Source organism: Cydia strobilella, chromosome 18 (genome assembly GCF_947568885.1).
Source record: "Cydia strobilella chromosome 18, ilCydStro3.1, whole genome shotgun sequence".
Taxonomy (NCBI): domain Eukaryota; kingdom Metazoa; phylum Arthropoda; class Insecta; order Lepidoptera; family Tortricidae; genus Cydia; species Cydia strobilella.
The window spans coordinates 2,285,019-2,306,039 of NC_086058.1; the positions used below are offsets into that span (position 1 = coordinate 2,285,019).

The window sequence follows — 21,021 nt, forward strand, 5'->3', positions numbered from 1 at the left end:
AATACTGTCAATCGTACCAGAACCCGGTGTTGATTAGGGGTTATCATTATTGTTTTCATAAAATATTTTGCTAAAAGTGATTCTCGCCTCTAATCGTAACGTTAATTTGTGAAAGAAATCATACGGTAAATAATGTCTGAGTACATGGATATAGATGGTAGCCTCTTGGAAGGGGTAAGATTATAAAAAATATTTATTTACTTGCACGATAATTTTTTTATTTTGCAATGTGAAGCATCTGTCTACTTACTGATAGGATACATTGTTATTGCAGTCCTGCTCCATGATTCTTCTTAATGTGTTCTAGGGGGGACAAATACTACGAATATCAATTTCTTTAAGTGCTATACTAGGAATTCCAGTGAGAATATCAAAGATACGAGCCGGCAGAAGCAAGCCTGGGTTAGCTGCTCAGCATTGCAAAGGTATTCTCTTTTTTCTACAATTATATCGACGATTATATGTATCAATTTCTCACGTTTATAAAGTCAATGATTGCTCGACATGTTTCGCTCCATAAGGAAAAGCATTTTCAATGAGCGCTTGCTTTGGTGGCCCGACGCAGACTGCGGGCTGCAGCTGCAGCTCTCCGCGACCGATTGCTCGGTGCGGGCGACGGCCAATCACGGACGGCGGGTGCGGGGTTGGGGAATTTTATTGTCGACGTTCAATTTAACCAATTACTTTGTAGCTTAGTTAAAATGAAAAATATTTTTAATAATTTTTAAATTTCTTAATATTTTTCCACTACCAGGACTTGTCATGGTGCATGCCATATAAAAAATAGTTTGAAAAATTTGTTTAGTATTTAGTTTTAGTCAAGTACATTGCTATACACCCTAACAGGGTTCATGTGAACACTAGCTAAGTAAAATGCTCTTTGTAAGACCTTATTTACAATGAATTATAAATTATTTCTATGAATAATTAGTGCTGTTTCTTTGTAGGAATTCAATTAGTTGCTGAAATGTGTCAAGCCAAGACAAAAGGAGCAGAAATTGGATCAACTGAAGTAGAATTTGCTCCAAAAAAGATTCGAGGTGGTCAATACTTTGCCGATCCTCACACAGCTGGGTATGTTTAAAAAATAAATACTGAAAATAGAGAAAAAGAAATATCACAAATAGTTCATTAGTAGTTTACCTAGCTATTAACATATTATTTATATCATTTACCATCCTTTTGACCGCATATTCCTTTCTAAATTTAACACATTTAATTTATGGTCACAACTTTGAGATTATAATATGTTTTTCAATGGTTCATAAAACACTAGGGGGGCACAAAATTGCATAGTTGCATTGCAAAATTTCTGATGAAGGGCAATAATATATTAGGGTCACTGCGTCACTGTTATATATATTTTTTAATCTGGTTTAATAGCAGGGTCCACACATAGCGAGCATACGCGCGAGGCAATTTCCTCGCGCAAAAAACGGCCAGTGTAGACGTGCCTCGGCCGAGGCGGCGCGCGCGAGGCACGTCTAAAAATGTAGATACTACACGCGCTCCTCGGCCGAGGCACGTCTACACTGGCCGTTTTGTGCGCAAGGAAATTGCCTCGCGCGTTGCTCGCACTACGTGGACCCGGCTAATGAGGCTTTGGACACTATGTGAACATGTCAGATTCATGTTGTTAGTTTTAAACAACATTATCTTGTTGTAGCTCAATCAGTCTACTCCTTCAAGTGGCACTACCTTGTGCACTGATGGCTGATGGCCCCGTCACATTTGATTTCCGGGGAGGTACCAATGCGGACATGGCACCGCAGATTGACTACATGGATAAAGTGTTCAGGCATGCCTTGAGGCAGTTCGGTGCAGATTTTGGCTTAACAATTCATAGGAGAGGGTAAGTTGTATAGCCCCCTCCACACTCGTGCGCGAATCGCGGCGCGAAGCTGCGAACGCGAGTCGATTTCGCTGATTAGCGAACTCGCGGCGCGATTCGCGCACGAGTGTGGAGGGCCCTTATGGTCAGAGTCCTATCTGATAGAGAATGATGACTAGGCGGCCAAATATATTGTAAAGGCGTGTCTCGATATCGCGCGGCAAACTATCGAACATTGGCTCGCGCGGTAGCCGCGCGCAATGGATACCGAGCTGCCGCGCGAGCCAACTCTCATCCCGGTATCTATTGCGCGCGGCTACCGCGCGATATCGAGACACGGCTTTACACATATTTGTTACCATAGAAATAAGGATGTGATATATTTTGTATTATCGTCAGTATCTGTTATATATTTCTGAATTCAACATTTCATTAAGTTAAGAAGTTTCTTTACACTTGCTCACTACAGTGATATTTAGAATTAGAGTAAACTGAGGAAGCAGTTTAAAGTTTTTGCGAAATTATGTCCCATAAAAGTATTTACATTACCTGGCTGTTTCAAAAAACCATTTAAGTATTCCTTCAAGTAAATAGATCAAATGTATAGAATTAAATGAACCTGGACGACCGCACCGGTGCCCGCCGTTGCTAGCATACGTTATATGCGGCCTTATTCTTTGGTTAGGCATATTCCAACGCGTTTATGGATGTAAAAAACTTGGGATATTTTTCTTTAAACAGTTAAATAATTCAAAGCAACGTATTTTGTTTTTTTAAAGTTCATTCAAAAACTAATAAATTTAAATTATTGTTTCCAGTTATTTCCCAAAAGGCGGCGGTCAGGTGACCGTGAACGTTAATCCGGTGCGAAATTTTCGTGGCGTCACGTTGACGGACCCGGGCTCAGTGCACAGGATTACAGGGTCCAGTTTCGTGGCTGGGGTGCTGCCGATCAGTGTGAGTTTAATATGAACGCATACAGCTACTGCTACAAAAAATTACGATCAAATTACAATCGTCAATGTGGTGCCTCTCATCTCTCACAATTTCACAGACTCCCTAAAACATTAACCTCAAAAACTTACCGAAGTAGAAATTTAGGCACTTTTACATATACCCTATAGGAGGTATATGTCTGTGGTTGTACCAGAATATATTTCCCACATGATTTTGAACTTTGTTTTAAGACGATAGGGTTCAACTTTGCATAATTTCTGACGCCTTTATGCCTAAGTGTTAACTAGCTTGGACCATAACCATGATAACAATAATTTACCGACAAGCTCCAATCGATAATCAAAAATGTATCAGGATTACAGATGCGAACGATAAGTCACGTGATCATTTCGATACATTATTTTTATTTAACTTCAATTGACATTTTCTATAATGACGTCTCTTAGATAGGCTTCCTAATGGTAATGCCCTAAAGGTTCACGAATTATCAGTGTGTACGATGATACCTCTATGGCCGGGTCCACACAGAGCGAGCATACGCGCGAGGCAATTTCCTCGCGCACAAAACGGCCAGTGCAGACGTGCCTCGGCCGAGGCACGCGTGTTGTATCGACATTTTTAGACGTGCCTCGCGCGCGCCGCCTCGGCCGAGGCACGTCTACACTGGCCGTTTAGTGCGCGAGGAAATTGCCTCGCGCGTATGCTCGCTCTGTGTGGACCCGGCTAGTATATTTAGGAATTAGAACAACAGCCATTACAAGCATCAGACAAATACATGTTTTATAAACGTGTGCATTTGTCGGCGACAGATGGCGCACCAAATGGCGGAAGGCGCGAAGCAAGTGCTACGATCTGTGGCCGAAACCACCATCAACTGTTACAAGGAGGACGGTCGTATTGCCATCGGCAACTGCAATGGTATGCTGTAAGTACATTTACGATACCTACTACCAAGGCTCGGAACCGGTTTTTTCTTCATACAAAAAATACCGGTATTATTTCGTTCTTTCAAACATCAAACTATTCAGCAAATACATAAACTATATAAATTTTCAGCAAATAGGCCACACGGGCACTTTGCATATCAATTTTTACAAGCAATAAAATTAACCAAAAATTTCAAAAAACAATTACAAATATCATAGAGTAACTTAAACTAGAGTGTTACTGTCATAGTAAATTTTGTAACCCCAGTAAATTCACTGCCATCTGTCGACACACTTTAAAACTAAAAATAAATATTTATAAAAATACGATAAAATTATTTAAATATGGATAAATGATTTTTTTTATTTGCATTAATTATTTTTATGATTTTGACCCATGTTCTTTCACTGATATGCGTTAAAATTGTTAAATAACAAACGAAACAGTCAACGCCATCTATACGACAGTGGGCCAAAACTAGTGGCGCCCTCTGAACGAGAATCAAATTTTCTTGATTTTCGAGGCACGTTTTTTCCTTAGACTGTAAACATCTATTACGGAGTTATATCTATCTTTGCAAATATGGAATCAATAAAATATTAGATACTTTGTTAGAGATGTATCTAAATGTCAAATTACACAAAAAAACTGATAAAAAATATACAAACAACATTTGGTTTATTATTTAATTTTTAATGGGACAATCTAATAATACGAAGTTGTTACCTAAGTACATGATTCAGTCCAACGTAAAGAGAATAATAGTACATTTTACAACTAGTGTGAAAAGACATTTCACACGTGTTGTAAACGACGTTTTTTAATACAATTGCGAAAAAATAATAAATTAATATATCATTAGTAGAATCATACCACCAAACCAAACCAAAACCAAAAGTACGTATACAGCCCTTGATAGTTGAGCTGCCGCAGCCCGCGATACCTTCATACTCGTGCGCGCCCCGGCCGCGGCCGCCGCGGGCCCGGCGCGGGTTGCTCAACGACACCGAGGAGTAACGAGTGAGGCCCCAGTACCTGCTCAAGCTAAATTACATAAAAACTGCGTTTCGAAACTATAGTTTGGAACTAAAAAGTAAAAAGCACTAGTTCGAGAAATTGAGCTTCTCGCACGCTACGCAGCCACAAAAAGTACCACTTTTTGAGCAACTGTATTAAAAAATAATTTAAAATGTTGGGCTATTTCGAGGTTTTGAAAAAAAAAAACCGGTTCCGAGCCTTGCCTACTACTACCTATATATTGCGTTATTCAGTCAGTTTTTTAACCACGCGTCTGAAGGACAAGACATTATCACTATCACGTAGACAAGTGCGATCATCACTGCGTTCCACACGCACTTGACCAAGTGTGTGTGGGGCAGGGATGTTGCGGATGCCGATTTTTTGACATTCGCGGACGCGGATGCGGATTTTTAAAGGCTCACATCCGCGGACGCGGATGCGGATGTCGAGATTAGGCACATAAAAAATGTCAAGTATACAGTAAGTACTTTAGTAATTTTTATTTAAAAAAAAAAACAAACTTAGTATTTGAACAAAAATATAGGAGCCCCACAATCGTTTTACTATACTAAAGTCCAAATAAAACAAACTTTTCACTTCTTGTCGCTGTCCGTCATAGGCTACGATCGACGAATCACAAAAACGAAACGAGATTCCTATTGGCTAATGACGAAATTACCTAGCACTTACGCCGCCGCTAAGACGTTCCTGTACCTACCTGTTCCACATCCGCATCCGCATTAAGCTCCGCATCGATTTTATGCGGATGCGGATGTTGAAAATAATGCGGAAGTTCCGCGGTTGCGGATGCGGATGCGAATATTCGCAACATCCTTAGTGTGGGGGGAGGGGGGGGGAGGGGGGGATTTAGCTTTATAAAATGCGCCCCTGTCATTGTAATCTTGTTAACTAATTGTCCTACTATTCCACACGCTTCTTACTGCACCCTTGACATTTTTCCGCTACGGGGCCCGTTTATCAAAAGCTTGTAGCTTGTAATACAAGTGGAAGTCCCTTTTTGACAGCTTTTGTTAGAAAGGGACTTCCACTTGTATTACAAGCTACAAGCTTTTGATAAACGAGCCCATGGTCGGTTGACTGGTAGATAATGACATGAGGCCGTTTTTTTTGTGCAATAAAGTTTGATATAGATAAATGACTGTTATTTTTAATCTAGTTTAACCTGCACCACATCTACGGGCCACGTGTTGGGGAGTGACGCGCTCGGAAAAAGGGGCACCGACCCGCGGCAGGCGGGCGCCGACGCGGCCAACGATCTCAACAAGGACCTCGACGCAGGCGCTTGTCTCGACCGACACTGCCAGGTAACTGTGCCAGGTTATATACAGGGTGGCTAAAAAATAAGTGCATTCCCGTTGCCAGGGAGGTTTTGGGCTTATACTGAGCAACTTTTACTATGGGCCCAACCCCGAAATCGCGAAAAAAGAAATCACGATCTACCTGGTTTTACGATCGGCCGCCGACATATAGGGGAGCGTTCAAATATTACGTAACGCAATTTTCGAAGATTTTTGACCCCCCCTCCCCCCCCCCCCCGCCCCGTGTAATGCGCCGTAACGTTTTCGTGTATCCCCCTCCTCCTACGTAAATGTTACGTAACACCCAAGTGACCATTTTTACCTAAAAGTCACAATTATATGCAGCAAAGTATAATCATAAAAGAAACGAGCGATCGTGTACGAGGAATATTATGAAAGTGAAGGAAGCGAAAGAGGTATGTCAGGATCGTATATAGCAAGTGGAAATCCGTGGTCTCTGCCTACCCCTCCGGGAAATAAGTGTGGTTAAAACATTACGTGACGCCTTGTTCCAGCCCCCCCCCCCTCCCACCCCCTGAAACGCATCGTAACGTTTTACAATACCCCCCCCCCCCCCCCCCCCGACGAGAACGCCCCCTAGATACACTTGCTGTCTTGTTTAGAAGTCGAGGAGCTTGGAACTAAATCTGTAAACATTGTTTTATTCCAGGACCAAGTGATTCTGTTCATGGCACTGGCAGAAGGCAAGTCGACGGTGACGGTGGGAGAGGTCACACTGCACACCAAGACCGCCATACACATCGCAGAGATGATGGCTAAGGTATTACCATAGAGTAACTTATACTAGAGCGGTACTGTCATAGTAAATTTTGTAACCCCAGTAAATTCACTGCCATCTGTCGACACACTTTAAAACTAAAAATAAATATTTATAAAAATACGATAAAATTTATTTAAATATGGATAAATGTTTTTTTTTATTTGCATTAATTACTTTTATGATTTTGACCCATGTTCTTTCACTGATATGCGTTTAAATTGTTAAATAACAAACGAAACCGTCAACGCCATCTATACGACAGTTGGTCAAAGCTAGTAGCGCCCTCTGATCGAGAATCAAATTTTCTTGATTTTCGAGGCACGTTTTTTCCTTAGACTGTATCCATCTATTACGGAGTTATATCTATCTTTGGTATTACTCAGATTACTCTTAACTAGTTGGACAAGTTAAGGGTCCCCGGCAAGGTCGGTTCTCCATACAAACGTAGTTCCGTCACAGGGCGGACACGCTATACATCAAAAATCACTTGCGTGTCTATGTGTGAACGGCACGTCTGTACACGCGTCATAGTGTGTGTAAGTTACTTAAAAACAGTACTGAGCGGCCGGCAAACGGCCGTCAATCTGCTGTCGCGTGGCGAGGGCATTCAAGTCAGGGCGGGGCGGTGCGTGGCCGTTCTGTATGATAATACTATTACTTATTCTGTGCCGAAATAACTTGTGACCTGATTAGTTATTAACTCTTTGACCGCAATGTAATATCAACCTTCGCGCATTCCGATAAGGTTTACAATTATTATTATTATTAAAGCCTTTATTATACGAAATGTTGATATTTTATGTAACAATTATTAATATTTATTGTATGTTTCTTCCATATGCATATTCGTAAGGTCTTTTTGACCTAGGCCTCTTCCGAATCGCCTTTTTCTATTATATTTAAGTATTTGTCCAACATTTTTTTCCATTTTTGTCTGTCTGTTGCCATTTCTTTCCTATTGTTTCTATTAGGTCTTTTTCCCATCTTGTTTTTGGTTTGCCTTTTTTTCTCTTACCAAACTTTGGATTCCAATTTGTTACTGTTTTTGTCCATCTGTTATTTTTCATCCTCGCTATGTGCCCTACCCAATTGTATTTTTATTTCAGTATATGTATCGCCGCATCTATAAATTTTGTTCTTCTTCTAATCTCTGTGTTTCTAACTCTGTTTGATAACTTAATGTTAAACACACTTCTCTCCTAACAGAAGTGTCCTTAAGGTTTACAATAGCGCGTTGTATATAATAGGCGTGGTGTTCAAAGGATTAAATTAAAACAAAAAGGGGTGAACTTTTAATCGACCTAGTGAAGCGAAGGTCTTTAGTTTTTAAACTGTTATTATTGACTTGTTTCAGGTGAAGTTCGAAATACACCCCAATGGCAGCTACAACACGATCGAGTGTACGGGTCTAGGGCTTATTAACAACAATTTGCCTACGTAAATAAATATTTTAAACTAGGTTTCTAATATTAAATTTTTAACCAGCAAGTGTGATTTGAAGTTTTCGACTATTTATATTCATAAGTATATCTTAAGAGTCCCCAAGCTCGGTTCTCGATACAAGCGTAGTTACGCTCTCATTTTAAAACGACTAGCTAGATTGCTCTAAAACTTTGTACCTACAATAATATAAGGTATATCTATGTCTGTAATTAGTTTATGTAGCTTCAGATACCATAGTAAAAAAATACAACGAATTTAAGTTTTTCATACAAAACTTGTTTTTGCTCTATTTCGTTTCTTTTATAAACTGGAGCTATATAAACTAATTACAGACCTCACCTCATGTCATTATATATGCAAAGTTTCGTTACAATCCAACACGTAGTTTTAAAATGGGAACGATACTCGCGTTTGTATGGGAAGGTGAAATTCGGCCGAGCTTGATATATAAAAAATGTATGGGTTTCGCCGATAGAAATATCGGTCACTGCCAGAAAATGTATTTATTACTAGTGTCTTGCTTATGGCCCTTCTCTATATTTAACCCTTTTCCAGGCATTTATCGACCACATACGCGCCGATATAATTTAAACTTTAGCATTCCGATTTAAGGTTCAAATTAGATTGCAGTTTCGGGACATATAACTTGTCTTCAAATGAATCATCAAAGCTGGATTGGAATATGTTTGGATTTTTTGGGAAAACCTTGTACATTAATCCGGCTTGGAATAGGGTTAATGACAAAATACAAACCTACAAATGTATAAAGTAAAATAAAAAGCATAAAATATATTGACGTATTTTATTACATTTCATCATTCGGCGATCCGTCACCTCACGCTTACATCCATTTGAAATTTTTATAGTCCATAAAAAGGCCAAAAATATTCACATTTATCATATTATATACTGTGTAAGTACGTCCTTACAGTCAAACTATACATTATGCTAGTCGTGCGTTAAACGAAACTTCCCGGAATGTTGGCAGCATTGATTCGCCGCGTGTTTTTTTTTCTCGAAAACGCACCCTCAGGGTTGCCAGTGCGAAGAATACATTTCAAAAGAAACATAAGATTGTGACTATTGGTAACTCACAAAATACAAAAATAATATATATTATCATTTGAAAACTAGATTCGTAACAAAAATAAACTTATAAATCTAATTGCATTTGCACATGTAAACAACACGAAAAAAATATCAAATTTCGATAACAAAGAAGTCGTTATTAACCCATGTTTTGTCTCTTCTTTACACCTAACATAAAGAAAGAGATAAAACTATTTGATATTAATAAGACGTATATAAACAGCTTATAAATCAAGGATAATAGAAAAGTGTACACAGCAGGGAAACGCCAAGTTATATTTATTACAACCTATAAGTAAGTTATGCATATAGCGAGGGCTATATTTCCTTAGCCTTACAGTCTGGCAAAAAAGAGTAGAAATTAAAAAGTGGCAACACTGTAGTGTCGTCCCGTTTTTCTTAGTCTGATTTGAAAGGGACGACATTACAGTGTTGCCACTTTTGAATTTCTACTATTTTTTGTCAGACTGTAACATATGCTCCCAATGGAAGATATTATGCGGAAGATGACCAGCCTCGTCCCACTATTGGGCAAATCCCGTATCGCTGTCAATTTTGAAGTTTTCAGTTACAGAACAGCGCTTTTATGTATCAAATTAAATGTATAAAGCCCGTTCACTGGTGTGTGGCAAAAAAAAAATGCCGTTAGTGATCTTTACAATAGTAACAGGACTTTAATTTTATACTCAGTATTATCGGCAAATGGGCTAATTTTACTTAGACATTAGACGATTTTAAACTGTAATTCGTTTTAGGACGGGCTTATGTTATACTAAATGTCACACATTTTGGCCAGGTTTTAAACCCGGTTTCATCAAAATCATCAAATGCAATATTTTACAAATTTGTGGCCAAAAGCCATTGATTCATACATAACTTGTCCTCCTGAGACCCAGAAGCATTTTGTTTGTTTTTGAATTTGGAACCCTTAGTTACTCAACAAAAGTTCAAAATAGATTTTGGAATATGTACAAACATTTGTATGCGGGGTCTTAGGAGGTTAAGAGAGGCAGTACTATGTCACAGTAGCCATTTTAACTTCATACAAGCCTAAACATTTCAATTATATACCGTGTTAAGTGTGTTAAGGTCCAATTTAGAAGAGTTAAGGAAGACTTAAACCTATATTAGGTATTTCAAAATTCTATTTTTAACAAGTCTTCACATAGAACGAGTTTCCAATTAAAAAATCACAACAAAATATTGTCTTCGGTTACCGCGATAGTTACTCATGAAATAAAACTATGAAATCGGATTATATCGCGTATATTGAATTTATAATACATCCCGACGTTTCGAATCCTTTACAGCAATATACGCGATATAATCCGATTTCATAGTTTTATTTCATAAATCACAACAGTCAAACAAGATGTAGTTAGGTTATAAAATATGCGCTCACATACTATTTAATGTGACCTGTAGGCCTAGCACATGATTGGCGCGACAGTATCTCGCCTGCGACATACACAATCCGTCTTTTTCTAATTGTATTAATTAAAGAGGGACGGGTAATCTGTCGCGAGCGAGATACTGTTGCGCCAATCATGTGCTAGCTCGGCTGTCAATGATTTGAATCAAAAGCATGTGTTAACATGACCATAATGTCACATGTTTCATATTTTTTTATGTGGCAATACCACAAATGACAAAATTAAAAGATTCATAAAGTACTAGGATAAAGCGCTTAGCACACGGTCGGCAACGAGGCTTCAGACCACTGTGACCTTGATAGTCTCCGACCGTTGTAAGATGATTTGCCACCAAATTGTGTTGCGAACCGACCGAGTGACCTTGGACTGTCGGAATCTTGGCTGTCAGCCAAGTAATATGGGCTTAATTTTCAAATGTTAGTCTGGAAAGTTAACGTTATAATTACAATGATCGACTATGACTCCGATCCGCTAGTTGCATTTAACTTTGTGCATTGATTTTGCTAATATTTTGCACACAAGTACCCTATTCTGTATGTGGCTGTGTCAGATGCTACTGTGAGCTTGTATGAGGCCTGGTACTGGCTGTGCGCTTGCGTCATGGTTTGTGCTTCTTACTCAGTCTTCTTAGCCTTGGTATCTTCCTCTACGAGGGCTGGCTGGTCTTCATAGCTGCGGAGAAAAGATACAATTATATGTTGTTTTTTTTTTTAAACTATTTGAACGAGATTAAGGTCAATATGAAGATGACATAATTAATTTTTGGTTGGGAAGACCATTATAGGGCACAAACTTTCGTATTTTTATACGTACTTCGCTCAGACAGAAAGGAAGAGCTTCACTCTTTCAACTCGACCGACCTTCTATAAGTTTAGTTTGTGTTACAAACGCAAGAGTTAGAAGAGGAGTTAGAGGCATTACCCAAACCTTAGGGTAATGTCAAAATTCAAAGATTCATAAAGTACTAGAATAAAGAGCTTACTGCACGGTCGGAAACCAGGCTATTGACCACTGTGACCTTGATAGTCTCTGACCGTTGTAAGATGATTTGCCACCAAATTGTGTTGCGAACCGACCGAGTGACCTTGGAGATCAGACGACCTCATCTGGAAGAGATTGCTCTTCATAAGACCGCCCGTTTAATTTACATGTTTGATTTGTATGTCATGTTTCTTTCGATATTGGGGAGCAATAAAGAATATTTGTATTGTATTTTTATTATACCACGTCGGTGGCAATCAAGCATACGGCCCGCCTGATGGTAAACAGTTACCGTAGCCTATGGACGCCTGCAACACCGGAGATATTACACGCGCGTTGCCGACCCTTTAAAAACCTGTACACTCCTTTTTTGAAGAACCCCATACTGTAGCCCCTCGGGAAAACCTCGGCAGGGAGCACATTCCACTGGCGATAACAAAAATCGGTAATCGCATGTATATCGCCGCACAGCAACGCCGGCACCAAGTAAAGCAGGATCGTCGCCAACAAGCACAGGATGTACGCCGGTGTGTGGTGGCTCGGAAATAGAACTCGGACGCGCGTTTGAGACAGCAAGCCTAGGATGTATTTAAGCGGAGAATGTAGCTCTAAGCGCTAACAAAGGTAACTCACTTGAACAGCGCATGTATATCGCCGCGCAGCAGCGCCAGCGCGAGCGGCGTGCCCAAGCACGCCGGGACCAGGTACAGCAGCGCGGGCTGGGCGTGCTTGAACACGTGCATCACCAGGATCGTCGCCAACAAGCCCAGGATGTACGCCGAGAACGTGGCGCGGAAGTAGAACTCCGAGCCGCGCTTGAGGCTCTTGTCGAAGCGGAGCAGGAGGGCGATGAAGATGCCCGGGACCACTATGTCGCCGAGACCGAGCATGGCGAAGTTGGACGCGTTCAGCCCGTTCACTAGCAGGTCTTGGGGGAATACCACTGTAAACAAAGAATATTACATTAGTGTCGTAAAGGAGGAAAGGTTCTCCCGAGTACCACTCTCCGAGTGTGAATAGGATATGTGAGGAATAGGTAGGTTCACACAGAACGATCTGCCTCGCGGGGAAATTGCCGCGTGAATCAGCTCGGTTCGATTTAACCCATTAGCGCCCATACCCACTTTTTAGAACCCACCATGACATTGGTGCCGAACACCCAGAAGATGTCGTACAGGAACAGTCCACAGAGCAGAATGCAGCCGGTCTCAACATTGTTGAGGTGGAGCAACTCCTGAAGTGGACGAAAGTAATGCTGATCATAACAAACTTACGTTTAATAGGTGCCTCGAAGGACTTGGCTACGGTGACCATGACATTGGTCCCGAACACCCAAAAGATGTCGTACAGGAACAGTCCGCAGAGCAGAATGCAACCGGTGACAACATTGTTGAGATGGAGCAGCTCTACTCCGTTGATGGCGAAGGCGATGCCGAAGAGGTTGTTTGCAATCCAATGCTGTGAAAAATTGAAAATGTTATGTGATTTAATAAAAATGTAATAAAACCATAGACATAGTATATACAAGTAGTTATAGACGCGCGCCACCGAGCGACCGGGGGTAAGAGAAACAATATTCATATAAAATTTGGGCAGCATAGGATTTTTTTCTCTTTCACTCTTATAAATTTCGGTATTTCGCCTACCTATGATGCCACCCGGTCGGTGATAAGGACAAAGCATGGCACTATTTTCTCTTTCCTCTAATAGGAATCGCAATAAGACTATATTTCTCTATCAAAGAGTGTCAGGCCTTTGAATAAAACATACACGATTTTTACACATGCATGTACTTACTTTCTTGAAAAGATACCAGGCTCCCAGACACAGCGAGATGCACACACAGATGACGTCATAGCTGGTGAACTTGTAGTTGACTATATCAGCCCGCTGGTCTCGCTCGCCGCGGGTGAAGTGGATGTGGTAAGGTACGTTCGGTACCGAGGCGGGTACCAGGAACGAGATGATTGGGCTGTGGGAGAATAAAGCTTAATAAGAGGGGTGTAGGGTGTGAATTTGTTTGGTGAGTGGTTGACTTGTGGTACTGTCATTAAGAAGGTTGAAGGCAAAAATTGTTCAAATAACACTAAATATAATCAGAATTAATATCAATAAAAAATAACCTTGTCATCATTGTCAAAGGTCATTAATGCTGGCAAAGAGGATATAATATTATAGAGCGGTACTGTCATAGTAAATTTTGTAACCAAAGTAAATTCACTGCCATCTATCGACACACTTTAAAACTAAAAATTAAGATTTATAAAAATACAATAAAATGTATTTAAATATGGATAAATGTTTTTTTTTTATTTGCATTAATTATTTTTATTATTTTGACCCACGTTCTTTCACTGATATGCGTTAAAATTGTTAAATAACAAACGAAACCGTCAACGCCCTCTATACGAAAGTAGGCCAAAGGTTGTAGCGACATCTAATCGAGAATTAAATTTTCGTCATTTTCGAGGCACGTTTTTTCCTTAGAATGTATCCATCTATTACGGAGTTATATCTATCTTTGATGCTGGCAATGCAATACCACTGTTAGTACCTTATTTTTATTTTAGATACGCGGTAAACGCAGCGGAAAGCGCATTAATTGTCATTTCCTCTACATTCCGTTGAAACACGCGTTCAACGTTGCGTTTATCGCATAAAACAACCGCGCCCTTTAAAGTTTCTTTTAAAGATAATAATTCGCATTTTTAGGAATACTGTAACACTATTTTAAGTTCCTTTTTATTTACCTATAAGGACAGATTAATGAATATTTTTATTCTTTTGACTCGTATTATTCTTTCAAATCTACGTAATTGCCTATTTTGTAAAAACAATGCCGTCGACTTAATAAATTAATTCATACTCGTTATTAGGTTATGCAAGAGACTGTCTTCACCGATCCTTACACAATCATATTTAACCAAAGACGACATAATTTCTTAACAAGATTTGCGGTTCTTGCTCTAGTATTTATTTATAGTTAGAAACTACATGACCCAGTTACAACGTAGTGAAGAACGAACCTGTTTAGAATTAGGTCGGTACTAGGTACTAGTTTTATGTGTGATGTGAGTGCTTAGATAATGATTCAGATTCAGATTTTTTTATTTATAAACATACACGTTGGTACCAAGCTTAGTTATTCTCCAAATCGCGACCTTTACCCACACAAATATAAACAAATTTAAAGATAAAGGCATAGTGACCTCACATAATCTACGAAGTAATTCACACCGAGACCGTCTAGTTGCACCGCTTCACAAACTCAAGATCAGAGCAGTCGGTATACGTCATAGGCCCTGCGATATACAACCGCCTCCCAGATACCATAAGAGATGCACCGTCTCACCCATCCTTTAAAAGGAATCTAGAAGTGTGGCTGCTCACAAAAAACTTTTATACTGTTAATGAAATAATGGAACTGCCAATGACTTTATAATATAATAATTAATTATATATTTTTTTTTTTTGTAATTTATTATATTCTATTAATTATAAATTGATGACATTACAATGTTGTGTATATTTTCTGTCGAAATACTCTGTAATTGTGTCATCTCTATGTTTATTGTACAAAATTGTATTTGACGTGTACCTGTATTGTACCAATAAAGATTATCTTGTCTTACATTAATACAGTTTATTATAATCAATGTCGTGTTGTATATAATGCACTTAGAATAGTTAGAATGTCGAATTTTTGTTCAGCAGTAGAAATTTAAAAAGATCGATTTTGGACACCTAGCTGCCTAGTCAGGTGGCAATTTTTCTACAGATAACGCCATCGAAACTTAAATAATATGTAATCAGGTGATAACCAAGACTCACTAATTATATACTATCATAATAAGTTCAGAGTCTTATTGAAGCATATGAGTACGAGTACCAAAGAAGGTTGATTTTTGATTATTATTTTTTGCAATTACCGAGTTTTGCTTGTCACTGGACGATGTATGGCCCAATACATTTTTACTTTTCATCTCATCAACAATAGGGAATATTACGCGAGACTGCGTAGAACAAAGAAAATTTCTTTATCTAACATCTCTGTCACTCTTGCATATTCGAGCAATAAAGAGGCAGATAGCGAATTTTCGGATTCGCGTTTCCCGGTAGGTCCTCTGTAAGCAAACTGCCTTGATGCATCAATGTCATATTTTATTATCTCTGAAAACTTGTCAAAAAACTGTTAAAAGGCACAGTATGTATAAGTTACTCTATGGTTTACTAAACGGGCTAGTGATGCACTCTGGTGGCAGAACATTGCAGTAATACCCCCTATTGACATCTTGGCTAGCCCGCTTAGCCGCTTTTGTAACTGACTGATACAATCATTGGAAATACGGTTATTATACAATACTAACCTCAACAGATGGCTCAGAGCCAGCACTCCAAGGAAGAAGAAGTATCCAGTGAGGAGCAGATTGATGTACTCCTTGGAGAAGATCTGGAAGAACACGTAGAGAGCGAAGAGAGCGCACGACGCGATCAGAGGGAACATCAGTGCGTCCTTGTTTGACATCGTCTCCGCGCGCTCGCCTGATTCCTGCGAATGAAGAACAATGGATATGATGGGACTGTTAGCTTTGGGTGTGCCTTGGTAGCTTAGTTGGTAGAGGGGTGCTTGGTAGGTTGGTAGAGTCGCGATTGGGAATCTTGCTACAAATTCTTAATTCTTTGACCGTAAAATACCTCAACTGTCGTGCGCGGCTCTTTTTAATACTACGTCGGTGGCAAACAAGCATACGGCCCGCCTGATGGTAAGCAGTCTCCGTAGCCTATGTACGCCTGCAACACCAGAGAGTTACATGCACGTTGCCGACCCTAACACTCCGCACCCTCGTTGAGCTCTGGCAACTTTACTCACTGGCAGGAGTAGGGTCTAGCTCAGTGTTGGCCGAACGTTAATTGCAATTAACTATTAACCAGTACAAATTGAACCGTAAACCGTCACGGACAGTTACAGTTCAATTTGTACTGGTTAATTGCATTAACGTTTCTGCCAAACTGGTCTAGCTAGACAAAATATCAACCTTCCTGCATTCCGAGAAGGTTCACGATGACGCGCCGTGCACGATAGGGTTAAATTGATTTTAATTTGCTAGCTGATAAATCTGAAAAGGGCGTTTGAGGGAAAACCGACAGCACGCCGCCCGGTCGGTCGACCTAGGTACCGATGGGCGGAGTGGTGGACGCTGATCTGTGCGAGCTCCAGGTCCAAGACTGGCGAGAAACGACACAGGACCGGGATCAGTGGCGAACTGTCGTGTTGGAGGCCAAGACACACTGGGTCGCTACGCCAGAGGAGTGAGTAAGCTGATAAAAAAAAAAAAATGCTAAGTGCAAAAGAATCTGGATGACAAAAGTAGAGAGCTTTTGATTACTTTTTTTTAAGTTACAGTGGAGTAGTTACAGTAACCACGCAAACTGAAATCTACTGACTGATCGTTAGTAGTTGTATTTTAATGTGATCCACAAAGGCATTTTTGAAATATGGCAAACAACAGTAAAAAGGTTAAGAAATCCCAACGTACAAATTGGTAAAATAACGCTACGCATATCGTGTATCGTGAAACTTACTATTAGAAGTAATAGAACAAATTAAATTACTTTCAAAAAATATATTAATTTAAATTTAAAGGTGGAAAAATTACTGCCTTGGGTGAGACTTGAACTCGCGGCCTCTGGAGTTCAAGTCTCACCCAAGGCAGTAATTTTTCCACCTTTAAATTTATTCTAAGCTAAATAGCATCGATCGCAGACGTTTCTGCTTGTTAAAAAATAATATATTAATTTGTTTTTATTTAGAATAGAATAGAATAGAATAGAAAACGTTTATTGTAAAAATCTACATACAGCACCATACAAATTTAAAAAGAAGAAGATATTATACACTAACACGTAAAATTACAAGTAGCTTATACTAACATGCAATAATTACAATATTGATGCTGCTATAGAGGCTACAAATGGACACCACTCAGCATATGCTCTAACATATAGGTATATGCTACAGCGCTGGTCTTCCGTGGAGCCCAGGGCAAGAAGATAGCTCAGAACAGTAAAGGCAGTAACTAATAATAAGGACAAATTAGAAACAATATACAAGGAAAAAATTGAAAGTGGATGTGGAAGTGAGTGGTTTGGGAAGATGTAAAAATATATATAAAGAGGTGTAAGTCAAGCATGTATTTAGTTTAATATATAGTGGAGCATATATGCCTTAAGGCATTAGATCTGCCATTGTACCATCATGTATTGAGCAAAAAATATTAAATAAACATATATATATAATCGAATAAATAAATAATGATTAAATTTATAAAATACAATAACTAATAAATATTTGTGAGTTAGTACTTGGTAGTTAGTTGTAAATAGGTTTTTAGAGAAGGCATCGATCGACGATTTAATTTAATTTTGATTTCAAGTAGATTCTCGAGGAGAACTATATAAATTATAAACTGAAATCTAGAATACTGATTTCTTAGTATAAGTATGGCATTTATTTCAGTTTAATGTGAACCTTGTGGGAATGCACGAAGGTTGATATTGAGCTGTAGCCACACGCGTCAGTTGACATCTTTGGCGGTCAAAGGGTCTAATCTGGACTTGATGCTTCTCATAACGAGAGTAAACATGAGTCACTATAGAAAAACCCAAATTGATATATTGAGTAGCTCAGTTTGAGCTGTTGGCATATTAGTACGGACGGCGACCTACTATGTACTAGTACTAGTAGATCTACTATGTCATCTGATACAAGGATAAGCCCCATGGCACACCTTCATAAAAGTGATGCTGTTTGGAAAAAAAAATTGAATTTGCCGAAAGCACGAAAAAAGTACCACTTCCGGTTACAACTTGTGATACAAAGATGAGACTGGTGGCAACAAATTGGAATTTATATGAAGCTTCAGAGACCACTCGTCTGACAGTTCTTGTATGGCCGGAAGTAGTACGAAAAAAACTAAGTGTAGGTACGAAAAAAAGTGGAATTTACGTCATCTGATAGCAAGTTATATGTAGATTCGGAAAACACTCGTCTGCCAGCTCCCAAATGGCCGGAATTGCGTCTGCCGGGGATTGGAAGGAACTGATTGCTTAAATATACCTTTAAATGCCCGGTAGACGCACTTTCGGCCATTTGGGAGCTGGCAGACGAATCCACAGACAACTAATACTCACCGAGACAATTCTAACAACCCCAAACACAATTAGTACAATAGTTCCCATGGCCACCTCCAGTCTTCATTATCAGATCATGTGTTATTGTCATCCGATTTACATATGTATGCAAAATTTCAGCTCAATCGGAGAGTGGGTCAAATTTAGTTTCCAAGATTTGACCTGCCACTAACAAAATAACATACATACATACTAACAGGGCAAATGAAATAAAAGCTTGTAAACATCTTTAAAACAAGATAAATTTGAAACAAATGTGGTAAGTAAATATTTCGATCTTGATTTAATGTGATTTTATTTTTTATTTCGTTATACCTAATTGTATATTTATTGTTGAGTTAGATATTAATTTTAAGTTTTATCTAAATTTATAATTTAACTATATTCTAATTTTAAGTTTTTGACATGTAAATTGGTTTTATGAATAAAATGATTATGATTGAAGTTTAAAGTATTTTTTTTATAGAATGTTGAATAGGACCCTCCTTTTTTGATTTTTTGAAGCCAAGTTAAAAGCTTGATGCTGTTTACATACAATAACAGTTAAATTTACAGTGCTATGACTACAAGAATAGTAATTACATAATAATGGAGATAAAGCTATATCTAGGCATAGATATCTCTATAGTACAGATAATTATTCAGTACATAGGACTCATTAGATTATAAGGCATTTAAATCGATTACAGCCAATTATGTACAGTCAGAAACATACATTATCTTACTATGAAACCTTATCATATAGAAATAAAGTACAACTAGGCAACAGAAATACATCATCTGTGAAAATTTTAACTGTCTAGCTATCACGGTTCATGAGATACAGCCTGGTGACAGACGAACAGCGGAGTCTTAGTAATAGGGTCCCGTTTTTACTCTTTGGGTACGGAACCCTAAAAAAAAACCAATGTATTTAAACATTAAGTACATTATTAAAATGCACTGTGCAATAAAATGGAAATTAAAAGATTTGCAAAGCTGTAATGTAATGTAAGTAAGTAAGTTTATGTACAATAGTTATAGCTCATTTTTTAGCATCAGAAAAAAGGTAAACAATCTTGATGTGTCTTTTTCTTGAAAAACATGAAAAACGGTTTTAAAAAAATAGTTTATATTACTTATGAAAACAAAATAATGTAAAAGATGGTAAATGATTTATAATTTGTAACATATTTGCTGTGACTTATTTTTCAAATGCGATTTTTAATAAAAAGACATGTCAAGATCGCTTACCTTATTTCTAATGCTAAAAAAAAAACAAACTATAACAAGAAAATTGCATCTTATGAGGAAAATTATTAATTACAAAACTGATAGAAAAGTTAAGATAGATTTTCAAGTATAATAAAGAAGCATATAGTATAGTAGCATACAAGTTCTAAAAATGACCAATTTTTTCATATACAATTTTGTGTGCGTATTTTGGGTTCAGAGGTATATTTAAAAAAGACTTGACGTTCTGGGGTTATTTACGCGGAGTACGCTTAAACAAGCGTGAGCCAGCATATGCCACGGCGCCAGGACCGCCGACGTGCGGTGACCTGATTGGACCTTAAATAAACATAGTGAAAGTGACATAAAATCACTATATTTTACACAATATAATTATCTGGACTCACCTTTTGTTCCTTAAGGTACTTTACTGAACGAAATGCCCCGAAAAATATCGGCAAAATAGCCATAATAACTAAACTTAAGTAGGCAATCGCGACGCCCTCAATACTAGATGGTGGCCGGTCTGTAACATTTTTCACTGCTTCTCTCACACCCTCCTCGATGTTTATAGGAATTTCAGTCGCCGTATCAGCCATTTCGTGTGATTACTTTGAAATAAAATAAGTTATGAGCTGGGACCTCGAAGGTGCTCCAGCCTCCAGCTTGACAAGAAAATGACAAGTGTACAGTTTGGTTGGCAATGTTGGCCTTATTGACAAAGAGCATAGGGCGTTCAATAAAACCGGTTTCGAACCGATTCACTTATAAATTAACTGGCAACCCAAATGTCGGCGTAATGTTGGTAGTACTGTTCAAAAACGTCAGTCAGTGTCA

General features: G+C 38.7%; 2 protein-coding genes across 2 annotated transcripts; one reads left to right on the plus strand and one right to left on the minus strand.

Moving 5' to 3' along the window:
* Positions 1 to 19: 19 nt before the first annotated feature.
* On the plus strand, positions 20 to 9,042 carry LOC134749511 (RNA 3'-terminal phosphate cyclase). Its single transcript, XM_063684452.1, has 9 exons — positions 20 to 174; positions 308 to 425; positions 948 to 1,074; positions 1,667 to 1,852; positions 2,650 to 2,788; positions 3,598 to 3,713; positions 5,913 to 6,060; positions 6,725 to 6,835; positions 8,190 to 9,042. Exons 1-9 carry the CDS (start codon positions 133 to 135, stop codon positions 8,274 to 8,276), a joined length of 1,074 nt encoding a protein of 357 aa, XP_063540522.1. The 5' UTR covers positions 20 to 132; the 3' UTR covers positions 8,277 to 9,042.
* Positions 9,043 to 9,066: 24 nt separating this feature from the next.
* Positions 9,067 to 20,868, minus strand: LOC134749510 (minor histocompatibility antigen H13). The gene is made up of 7 exons (XM_063684451.1): positions 20,592 to 20,868; positions 16,149 to 16,330; positions 13,579 to 13,753; positions 13,056 to 13,239; positions 12,415 to 12,724; positions 9,842 to 11,472; positions 9,067 to 9,708 (listed from the first exon to the last, which is right to left on the minus strand). Exons 1-6 carry the CDS (start codon positions 20,781 to 20,783, stop codon positions 11,415 to 11,417), a joined length of 1,101 nt encoding a protein of 366 aa, XP_063540521.1. The 5' UTR covers positions 20,784 to 20,868; the 3' UTR covers positions 9,067 to 9,708; positions 9,842 to 11,414.
* Positions 20,869 to 21,021: the final 153 nt, after the last annotated feature.

What these genes read in the sequence shown, in the direction of transcription:
- LOC134749510 (XM_063684451.1), bottom strand. Translation starts at nt 20,783, where the DNA reads ATGGCTGATACGGCGACTGAAATTCCTATAAACATCGAGGAGGGTGTG. An exon ending in CCTGGTATCTTTTCAAGAAA is followed by an intron (nt 13,240 to 13,578) that starts GTAAGTACATGC and finishes AATTTTTCACAG; the next exon opens with CATTGGATTGCAAACAACCT. An exon ending in CTTCGAGGCACCTATTAAAC is followed by an intron (nt 12,725 to 13,055) that starts GTAAGTTTGTTA and finishes CTTTGTTTACAG; the next exon opens with TGGTATTCCCCCAAGACCTG.
- LOC134749511 (XM_063684452.1), top strand. Translation starts at nt 133, where the DNA reads ATGTCTGAGTACATGGATATAGATGGTAGCCTCTTGGAAGGG. An exon ending in CTGGGGTGCTGCCGATCAGT is followed by an intron (nt 2,789 to 3,597) that starts GTGAGTTTAATA and finishes TGTCGGCGACAG; the next exon opens with ATGGCGCACCAAATGGCGGA. An exon ending in TCGCAGAGATGATGGCTAAG is followed by an intron (nt 6,836 to 8,189) that starts GTATTACCATAG and finishes GACTTGTTTCAG; the next exon opens with GTGAAGTTCGAAATACACCC.